Below are 12,062 nucleotides of genomic sequence, written 5' to 3'. Positions count from 1 at the left end.
CCAGCCATTATTAGTACAACTATGAGACATGTATTTCTTATAATCTTACAGAAATGTATTTGTTTTTTTAATCTCCCTATAATGTAAGTCCTGGGAATATTCTTATAAACTAATCTTATACAGAGCTTTATTGTAACGTCGTCATCATCTACACGACAAGCGCTGAAGAAAGCTTTATAATTCACTTCTACATAAATATAAACTGTATTCAGGAATACGCAATAAATAAATTATAAATAGTGTCTGAGGCAAGTAAGTAAAACATACGGTCAAAATTTGTTATAATAATTTAAAAATAACTTTATAAGTCAATATATGGGGGAAAACATAATGTGCAATATAATTACAAAATTAATTTTACAAAATTATTTTATTGGTCATCAGGTTGTTAAAGTTTTAAAGACAAAGTACAACCAAAACCCTTTTAGAAACTGTACCAGACAACATCATTAAAGAAAAGTATGTGCTTAAGTAACATACTTGTATTTCTAGAAGTTATAAACTTTATCAAGAATATATATAACAATGTCTGTAAAAAGAGTGATTAATATCCCCGGTTGGGCAACAGTAAGTTTACGGACTTACAAAGCCAAAATCAGGGATTAGATAGCAGATAGCTTAATGTGACTTAATTTTACCACAGTTACTATAATTCTGTGGTTGGCACTAGAGTATTTTCAACTATATAATAACACAGCGCGTTCTACAAACACACGTATACTATCATTACATTCACATAACACCACAGTTTCGAAAACTATGTTCATTCGGAACTCATTGTGAAGTTGTTCTAAGTAAGCTGGTCACTCATTTACTGGCGTCATTATATGAAATGCCCCATTAGAAAGACATGTTTTGAAGGTGGAATAATGCCATTTACCTTAAATACTAGTCAACTGTATGAAAACTTTGGGGCTATGATGCCAACCAGGGTATAGAAGTATTTTTTTGTGATTTCACGGAACTCTATGTTTAATTCAACGCTGCCATATTAGGCATGAAACATTTCCCTCATAACAGTCAACAGTAATCCATATCAATACAAGATTTAGTAAAACTTTACATGCTGGCAAAAACGTACGGATTCGAAAATATGGCTGCCCAGTTTCTCAATACAGCTTTTTTATGCACATCGTTGAGAAGAGTTACAGAGTCAGATAAAACAAATGTAAGCACTAAACTTTAAATATGACGGAGTAAATTATAGACCACGTAACTTATTAATGTTAGTAAACAACCTCTATAAAACTGGTCAGACCATTAATTTGTAAAGCCCCCAGAATGATGCATTCACCAAAAAGGAAAACCGCTTTTCCAAGCAGAAAATGAAAGATTGGAAAGAAACATCAACTAGCTTTAGCAAAGAAGAAAAAATTTCGGAAAATCAACCTCCTACAGGACTGTACCCGTGAAATAATAATGCAAAAACCACAAAGACAAAAGATCTATTCAGCACCGAAAGAAAGAACTGAAAAATGGAACATTTCATAATTATGTAAATCATTATAAATGCAATAATTATTTCTGTTTTATTGTTAAAACAGACAGCAATGAAACTGATAAGAACGTCATTGAAATAATGCCTAGAACATTGTTGGCAAAGAATTATTGAAAGTTTTGAATATTTAGTAGATAAAGCTTACAAACTATTAATTGTTAAACACCCAACTGTGCTGAAACCTATATGCTATTGGTAGTAACATTTGTGGGCGGGAAACAATTCAACTGATCAAAGAGAGGGGTATGTCATTTCAGGTGCCAAGCAGCTAGATTGTCATATCAACGAGGAATGGCATTTTTGGGCTCGGAAGAAAATTACCACATAAATCCAATTAACAGTCGTGAAGCACTTTATAAACAGGTGTGAAACTAGAAAATTGGGATGCAGACAACGACCACAAAAAATGGGGAAAACGCGATATGAAGCGACTAGAAAAACACCCAAAATGGCGAATGGCGGCCAATATTATGGCATTAATGCCCAATAGCCAGATCTTCAGTATAAATAGATCAAAGTAAAAAAATAAGAGTTTCTCGTAAGTTTACAGATGAAAGAAACCAGCTGGCTGATCGTAAATACAACAATAACTCGAAATTAATGTTTGGAATGGCGTCAAGAAAGAAGGAAAGAATAGCAGCATCTTGCTTTCATGAAATCTGCGAGGTTCGAGGAAACATCATGTAAAGCAGGGATTCCCAACTTTTCCTCCATCATTAACCCCCTCGGCTTGATGTATTTCTCCATTTACCCATTTACTTCCATACAAAAAATTCATAGCCATCATAAAGGGGCAGAAAAAAAAGAAGGTCAGAAAAAAATAATATTATTCACGTTTTACACAAAAATAGCACACACACACACACATTCTTAGCATTCTCTCTCTCTCTCTCACACACACATTTTACAAAATGAAATTTAATTGAATTATTATTCAATCATCAGGTACATCAATTATTTACCCCCTGCCATGTAATTTTTTACCCCAAGGGGTAAATTTACCCTTGGTTGAGAATCACTGATGTAAAGCAAAGGTCAAGCGATTACTGTGTGCAGTAGAATTCACTGCAGAAGCGACATTGTACGGAAAGAATCATGGAGGTTTGGCGTTAAAAACTCACAGCGAAATAAAACAAGCGTCTGTTCAGCAATGTGGATTACTTGTTGATCCACAACATAGTTATATTGATGAATCTCCAGCGAAGGTGACATTTTGGAAGTGAAGTGCCCCAAAAAAGCAAGAACGATCACCTCCCAAGAGACGGCAAAAATATCAACGACTTTTATCTGCATATTACAAAATAAAAAACAACACGAATGAAATCGTGTTGAACCGAAACTATTACTAGTATTAAGTTCAGGGTCTTTTACATATTTCACGTTGACTGTATTGTAACATTGTTGTATGGACTCTAAAAGGGATACACATCAAATAAATAAATATAAATGATAAATTCTGGGAAATTATTATATTTCCTTAACTACGCCGATTCAATATGGAATGTTTACTCCCATAATTAGTTTGTTTGTTTGTTTGTTTTTAATTATGCACAAAGCTACACAAGGGCTATCTGTGCTCTGCCCACCACGGGTATCGAAACCCGGTTTCTAGCGTTGTAAGTCCGCAGACATACCGCTGTGCCACTGGGGGGGGCCCCATAATTAGTAAACGCTAGACTGCCAAGTTTGTGTGTTTGAAGTTAAGCACAAAGCTACGCAATGGGTTCTCTGTGCTCTGCCCACCACGGGTATCGAAACCCGGTTTCTAGCGTTGTAAGTCCGCAGACATACCGCTGTGCCACTGGGGGCAGACTGCCAAGAAACATGGAGATCGAAGAACAAGCTACTGAAAAACGAAAACATAACGATGTACAAAGAAGCAAACAAAAATGTAAAAAACACATTCAATTGAATAATTTGCAAAACACTGCAACCTTTCGCCATATATTACTTCATTATGCAGTGTGTTTTGTGTATTACATTTTATTTCCGGAGATATGCTTTCATAATTAAAATACTAATAAAAATGTAACATTTCTAAACGTTCCTTATTTGTATATATAGCAAATATGCTTTAAATCAAAATTTTCTCATTATTTCTTTATGATTAGTTCTTTTTTAAGTTTTCTAATAGGAATGCTTTAGTAAGTTTCTGCCAATATATGTATTGTTAAGCACGATATTGATTGTCTTCAATATTTTTTTTTTTTACACCACGGTTATTGAATGAGTAAATATAGTGAAAACTGTCATATGATGTTCCTTCCATAATGTTTCAATATAGAAAGTTCTTTTTAATACTTAATGAAATTTATAATTCATTACTATTGCTCTTTGTATTTGTGAATTGTAAAATAAAATAACTGTTGTTCTTTAATTACAAGCCTATTCCCAGAAATATGGTCAATTGTTGAACAAAGGTTATGCTGTGTTATATAAATACTTGAAAGAAATCCTGAACAGGATCGTTGCTAGGATACAATTGAGTAAACAGAATTTGTGGTTACTATTAAATTAGCCATATTAGTCTCTTATAGAAATAATATACTTTGTATATTTCTGCAAATAAAACTGAATCTACGGAATGAAGTAGTTTTACAAACAATGAAACAGAGGGATAAAATATGTCAAGTAACTCAAGTTTAAAAAAAATATGAATCGAAATACAAATACCTTATGATTTTCCAATAATATAGAAGAAGAATTTTTCTTATCTAGTATTTTTTTTTCTTTTTGAAAATCCAGGGGGGGAGGTCAAATGACCCCTCGCACCTTCCTGTGGGCGCACATGATATGCTTTGTTGTAGGTACGTCACTGTTTTGCGCAAAATGGAATTGTTTCGTTCTAACAAACTAGTCGATAACGAGGAACCCACTTTTTGGAAAATATAAGTTTTGAGACGGCTTGACTGGGTAATGAAAAACTTCATTATAAATCTATACTGCATGTATCTCTGTAAACTACTTGTACCTGAGGATGACAGAATCTTGTCGAAACGTCTTACATTTATGAGTTTTCATTTGAACGTATTTTTATGGGAAAAGGAGGTGAAACTTAAAAATAATTGCTAAATTTACGAGCTCATAGGAATAAAAGAAAAAACAACAACGAAGAGAAATAAGCCATTGAATCCGGTTGTTTTTATGTTTAGATATTGTATATCAAAATATGCAAAAACTTCAAATAACAACAACAAAAACTAACGCAAATGGACATTAGCATGCACTACATATAAATTTAAATGACTCCATGATGATTAATATAGACTACGGTGTTAGAAACGTAATTTCTTAACTTACGACGAATGTGAATTGAGACTAAAAAAAGACCCATTTTGTGTTACGATGAACATAAAAGCCAATCTTTCAAACTGGTGACAAAGATACTGTTTTTGAGGAAAAATTAAGATTATTAGGGCACCTAAAGTTAAGAATAAATTAAGTTGTGCACCAAGATGTTTCTGTTATTCTAAGTTTCTGTAAATCTGAGAAAATGACTATTAGTAGAAACCATATGCTTAAGTCTTCATAACACTTTATAAGAAGAATTTGCTGCTTGTTTCACAACGCATAAAAATGTAAATATAAATAATTGATTTAACAAAATACAAATGCAGTTCTTCCAATAGTCCTAAAACGTTTGCCCCCTCACCCTCTATTTAGTGGTAAATTTGATGACTTATAACGTTAAAATTCAGAGTTTGATCCTGGCGTTGGGCACATCACTGATAGATCAAAATATAAATTGAAAATATTCCATTCTCTACTACCTGTTAAATAGAGTAAAATACATTATTTTGGCTGGACAGTTGTATTCGAAAAGTGTTTTTCTGATGAGTTTCACACATTGTGAGTGGTGGAGAAAAGTGAAGCTACAATCGTTCTGGTAATACATATTCACTACACTTTAGCATTAAAACAATAAAAAACAACATAATCTTGTTTCAAACATATTGCTTCTCATCGCTTGACAGTGGTACTGAATGTAATTGACAAGTAATATATTGGTCACATACCAGTTGTCGTTTCTTACGCTTTCTTTCCAACGTAAAAGACTGCAAACTGGATGAGCAGGTTTGGGCTTCTATGTCTGTCTATTGGTATGCAAGAAATAATAAGAATCATGGTATTACATGTATGACACATGCTGTTTTATCCTAGACAAAGAATATTGTTTTAAGTAGGTATTACGAATGACAATTTAAAGATGAAACATTTCAATAGTATGTTTGATTATCAAGCTATTTACAACGTTAAGAGTTAATACAGAAATGATCGATTAAGTTTTAAGATCAGAAAAGGTTAAAGGAAAAAACACATTAAAATCATTCATAAGAACACATGGTATAGAAATATAATTTCAAACAACTTTGAATTATTATATATATGTATGTATATAAAAACAACAACAACAAAAAAAAACACAGCTTTTTCGCTATTCTTGAAATAAACATGAACACTAGTGGCACAAAATATGATCTTACAAGTGATTTATGCTATTTTTTTTCTAGACAAATGTTTATTTTTGAAAGTATACGTAGCTCATAGTTACAAATTTATATTTTCGATAGATGGCACTGAAGGTTTTATCGAATACACAGATGTAAACAAGAACACACACATTGTTTTGCTTACCAGTTTACACCGCTCATCTGACATCAAGTCATCTATACTTGCACACAAAAGTCTCTCCAAGGATTCCGGTTTTTTAATGTTACGGTTTAAACAAAACTTGTCCTTCTGGACTGGGTTTAAATTACACACAGTGACAGCTGGGAAGGGCAACACCCGCGAATCGGCTTCTTTTACTGTTACTGTTACAGGATAACTGATATAGTTTTTGAATAAGTTGAATAGATCGCGACACATAAAGCCAGAGAGAACAATAAATATTAATAACCATAATATTCGACGAATTCCTCCAGTACCGGCAATATTAGCCAAACCAGGAACACCAGATCCTGCAAATAAAGCTGAGAGAGATGCCATTCCCAAAAGGTTTATTTAGAAATATATATTTTTACACCCGTTCTTATAAAGGGTTAACAATTAGATGTCCACAATTTCTCTTTCCCTTACCTGAAACTGAAATATTGAAACTGTTTTTAAAATGAGTATTTTTTATCAACAAAGAAGTAAAAGTTCAATTAAGAGGCCGGAGTTCTATTTCTATAAAACATGCGAAAAGTTCCTGATATATATTACTCATTTTGAAGCCGGACAGGTTTAACCTTTTCATGAAATTTTTGAAACAATGCACTTTCACGCCATGGTAGCGCAACACATGTTTAGAACAGTACGTCATATTACTGAATAACCAATCACACTATCTAGTTTATATATTTACTAGCAATTGGCCAAAACTTTATCCAATTACACTTTTCAAATTTAGTTACCATAGCAATCTGTGTTGGTGCAGATGATTATGCTCACGTATTTGTTTCTTTTTTATTGCTCTAGAATACTTTTGTATCTATTCAAATGAAAATGTTATAGCCACCGAGATTACTCTAATACGTTAATGTTTAAAAAGGTGATACATCATCTTTATTATGTACCTCGTGCTTGCTTTACCTTTTATAAGAGGAGACGTTTATGTTAGTACACTGTCAACAATGGCATATACAATTTACAAATGCTAGAATATAACAGCATTAACATGGTAAAACATTGTTATCAAACAAATGAATTTACAAAAACTAAAACCTATACGATATAAAAGTGCAGTGTAAGCTACGTCTCTTTTTGTCACGAGAACGAACAATACAGGTACAGATCAATCATTGCAAATGTGCCATAGAAATATTCTCTGTTTTCTTGGTGTTTGTCCCTATGAAATTTCATTCATTATCAAACTCTACTTTTCGGTATCTAACATTTAGAAATATACATACATATTTTTATATGAAATTTTTTTTTCAAATGCTAGTTCTCTGGCTGACTATGGGAGAACAGTGACAATTTAGAAAATTACTTTAGTAAGTAATGCTCCTAAAACAATACATGTGTATAGGCTCCATTACCAGTCCGTTGGTTTTTACCGATTGAGTCACTTTCAACTTTATTTTCTTTCTTGGATATTGTAATATTTTTTTCTAAAATAAAGCCTCATAAGATCTATAAACACTTGCCTCTTAATCAACACCGGACATGTAGTGTGTTCGTAATGCGGTCGTATCATTGATTTTTGTTGTTGCTGTTTCTCTTTTCCTAAAAGTTCTTAGTTATAACTAGATAAATTAAGTACACGTATTAATACAGATAGAAAATGACATATTTTGAGGCTATAAACTATTCAGTTTGCTACATTCACACACGTTTATATTTACATACATAATTTTGCGTTAATAATCAAAATTCTTATTACTTATCTAAATTACTCATTTTCTAATCTTAAAATACAACATTATGAATTCATTGGATGAAAAACTTTAAAAGCAAATATTTTTTGATCGAACAAAAGATTATAAAAAATGTCGGCCATTATTAACAGCGAGATCGCGTGAAGGTTGTGGCTTATGATATTGTCAAGATTTGATACAATACACGAACATTCCTCAAGCTTGCTATCACCGTTTACGAGAGAGAGAGAGAACAAATTAAATGGAAATATCCATAACTTTTGGATATTTTGCAACGCCCACCACTTTAGTCTCGCAAAATAATATATATATATACTATATATCGATATATTTAGGATATATCTTTAGCAGTAAAATTATTAATAAACCTTAATCAGGTGCTGTTTACAAATCACTTGTGAAATAAACCATTAAAGTTTTCATTATTATATTTATTTCAGCACCGTGGTGTATAAAAGTGAAGTTATACAGAGATGTTAAAACCACGCGATTCGAGAGCTGTAATTATTTTTTACCTGTCTTTGATGTTAAATAAAAATATGTATTCATATAATTAAATGTACGACTATAGATTATGATTACTAGGTATGCGATTACAGTGAATAGGTACTGTTAAACCTGTCTGATGATTTTTGTGTTTATGAGTGATCTTGATATTTAACTGGTATAGTTATAAGAACCAACTTCTGAAATTTCAATGACTTAAAGGCTCGTGTCACAAACTAAACCATTTAAGTTAACACTGAAAGCTATGTTTTATACATGTCTTTTTTTTTACAAATGTATCACCGACATAAACTTTCATGTTCGAGTCTGCGGCAAAATAATTAAAATGAAGTGAATGGTGCACTAAAGACGGTGATTATTTGGTTACATTTAGCTATGTGTTGAAACAGTTTCTGTACAAACAGACTGCGAAACTTAAGTACTTTTACATCACCTGCATGATATTCGAATGTACTATAGTGCATATGATTTGATCTTGATCGTACTTTTGCTTTTGTAAAAACAGATATACAGATTACAATGTCCATTAGCGTAATGATATTTAGATAAAGCGGTTTATAGTCTGTAGTCAATATGGTTTAGTAAGTCAGTAAAGTAGTTCTTGCAAACTTTCCTGGCTTCTCAAGATAAGAAAACAACAGCATATTTGCCCATATTACTCTAGCAAGAAACTACAATCCTTTTTTTCTAGTTATATTAGATAAAAGTAGATATAGATCTCGAAAACAATTGAAAACAACTGACAGTGCAACACCTAGTTGAAGTCTATGTTTTTTGAAGAAATTGCAATTTTCATCCAAAATGACACTTTATGTGCACGTAGTTTAAATGGCCAGCCATGTCAGAAACCACTAGGGTTCAGGTATAGCTACCTTCTAATTTTGAGCTATTGACAACCCCGCTAATAGCACGTGCCGTCACAAGGGCTTTATTTGGCTTTTAAAACTGAATAATGGATGGATTGAGTGTCACTTTTTATAACGCATTCACCGCTGAAAGTGTGGAGAATGTTCAACAGTTTCACATATTGAACCTTACAGCCTTTGATCCACAGTCCTGCATGTTAATTACTAGGCCACACTCTGGTCGATGTACAAGGGAAAATGATTTATGATTATTATTTTGATGAAATTGAAAAATGTATTGTGACTGCCTTATAAAATGGTCATGTTCTAAACACTGTGTCTTAGGTGTAAAATGGGCATAATCTAAGTATAAAATAGGAGTGTTTAAGTTTAAAATACCTTATGCTAGTTATTGTTCATAGGACAAATATTATTGAACAGATCTTGTTGTCTAGATCTCTGTATTGCAAGTGTGCAAATATATTACTCATACTTGTTTCAGTTCAGAGCATTTAAATTGTTAGTAATATTCTATTATGTATAATACAGTATACAGAGAGATGATCAAATTTTATAAGAACTATTTCAAGATACAACCTCTGGAGCTACGGGAGTCATGTATTTGAGTATTTATTTTTTACATGGAGTAAATACTTCTACGTATTTGAGTCACTGTGAATTCTCAACCACTCGATAGTATAATGCTACCTGGACAGTATTATGGTTGGAGGGAGAGATGTTCAGTATTGAAAATAATTATGGAAACAGTATGTATTGTACGAAAATGAACTGTTTCACAGCACAGTCACATGCTGATAGTTAACACTGTTATTGGCTACCATTAGCCCAATCAGACAGTACTACACCAGTATAATAACTATAAAAGTACAGACAGTTATACTTTCCCTATCAGTTTGTTATGAATTCACATGGTGAAGGCTACTCTATGGGACAGACTGAGACAAAATGTCATGTTTCACTAGGAGCTGTATATAAACTCTGAAGAGGATTCGTTAAACTAATACTGGTGATAACAGAAACAATACAGATAGAAAGTCCAAACACATCAAAAATGGCTCATAATATGTTCCAGTGACTAAACTGTAAGTATAAGTGTGATTGTTACCTCCAGGACAGTAAGATGTGTATTAGCACGAAGTGTTCTCAGTGGGAGTGTATCTGCTGAAATGTCACTGCTTATAAGAGATAGTCAAACACAAAGGCTGAAATCAGCACCAGCCTCCAAACAGTGGAATGATCAAACTTGAAGGACTATTATATTTACAAACGAATCCAAATTGTTTGCTAACAATTAACAAAGATTGACCATGACAAAGAGAAGAACAGTATCATGGTCAATATACAACATGCACAGTGAAGCATGTTGATGGTCAAATAAAAGTAAGGGCTGCATCTCAGTCTATAGTGTTGGAGATCTCCACAAAACTGACAACAGATGGCAGCTTGATTGCTGACAGGTACAGAATATTCTTATCTATCATGTTATTCCGTCAGGAACAAGACCTGTTATGCAGAGATCAATATTCCAGAAAGATAATAATCCCTGTCATGCATCAAATCTCATGAAACGGTACCTGAAAAAAAAAAAAAAAGAGAGGCCGATGGAACACTTGAAACAAGGGCGTGTTCTTCCCAATGTCCAGAAGCTGATAGTGAATCGACCACTAAACAACTTGACTGAATAGTAAGGACTAATACAGGATATTTGGAACAATATTTCACAATCAACACGGATAAACGTATGTAGCATAAACACAATATATGCTGTTATATTTAAAGAAAATTTAAAAATAATAGCACATTGTACAGTTTTTTCGCTCTTCTTTTATATTTTATGTAATAATGTATTGTGCTAACGATAAAGTTACCATTTATTTGTAGTTACTTATTTTTGTGATTCCTGTATATGTATCATTGTGCATTTCAATAATTATTTCGAATACTGTAAGTTACAGCCCTTTTCGAGAAAGGATATTCTTATAAAGGTATTAATGGGCAATATAAAACTAAAGCATACAACATTTTGACGAAGGGAGCCTTTAATATTTTCCATGCAAGCGGATAAACTCTCACACCAGAATATTTAAGATAACAACAAGCTCTAAATCAACGCATTAGGCCAATCTGCAGGAAATGCCATCATCCGAAAATTGAAATTTATGGCTACAAAAAAGAGCCCTCTAACCCAAAAATCTATTGTGATAAAACTGGGCTTATTTCCTAGTTTCTTTAACAAGAAAAGAAAGATTTGAAGTCAACAAAGACGCACAAACTTCCAACTAAACCAGAAATAACCGGTTGTTTTTAAAAGAAAAATGGCCGAAAAAAACCAGAATCACAGCAATTCTATTTGACTAATTCAGTCTCTAACTTCAAATTCAGTGGATGGTTCTATCTTTTTTTTTATTTGTGAAAAATATATGCTCTAAGACTGACCTCGCCGACTTTCTAGACTAGAAGGTTTTTTTCTAATAAAAGCTAGGTGAAGATATAAGAGCCGCCGGAAGGTGGCATAGGTATGAGATCCTAATGTAATTTTCTGGGTGGCCCTAAAGGTACATACCACGTTTGATGGCAATGATCCAGCAATTTCACATTCATAAGCTGACACACAAACACACGTATATAGTCGTGCAGTGCTAAATTTTATATGCCAGAGCTGTGTTTAAATTGTTCAAAGGGGTGACGTTAACATCAAGGTAAAGATTTCACATTTAAAACCTAATTTTTATTTTTGTGGGTCCATTTTTAGATAAAGAAAATATATGCAGCACTAATTATCTGAGACTACTTACATTAGTAAAAATTGACTACGCGCATATTATGAGA

General features: G+C 32.8%; 1 protein-coding gene across 1 annotated transcript in view; it reads right to left on the bottom strand.

Annotated features, from left to right (window-relative positions):
- Positions 1-6,487, bottom strand: part of LOC106462433 (amiloride-sensitive sodium channel subunit gamma-like) — a gene marked incomplete at its 3' end in the record, with an annotated part of 68,310 nt that extends 61,823 nt beyond the window's left edge. The window contains 2 exon segments of the mRNA XM_022389700.1: positions 5,515-5,592; positions 6,134-6,487. Of these exon segments, the coding sequence (XP_022245408.1) occupies positions 5,515-5,592; positions 6,134-6,487 (432 nt within the window).
- Between the last annotated feature and the right edge of the window lie 5,575 nt (positions 6,488-12,062).

The sequence above is a fragment of the Limulus polyphemus genome, unplaced genomic scaffold (genome assembly GCF_000517525.1).
Source record: "Limulus polyphemus unplaced genomic scaffold, Limulus_polyphemus-2.1.2 Scaffold1165, whole genome shotgun sequence".
NCBI lineage: Eukaryota > Metazoa > Arthropoda > Merostomata > Xiphosura > Limulidae > Limulus > Limulus polyphemus.
Note: the sequence above shows the minus strand (reverse complement) of the source record. Positions and strands in the feature narration are given on the sequence as shown.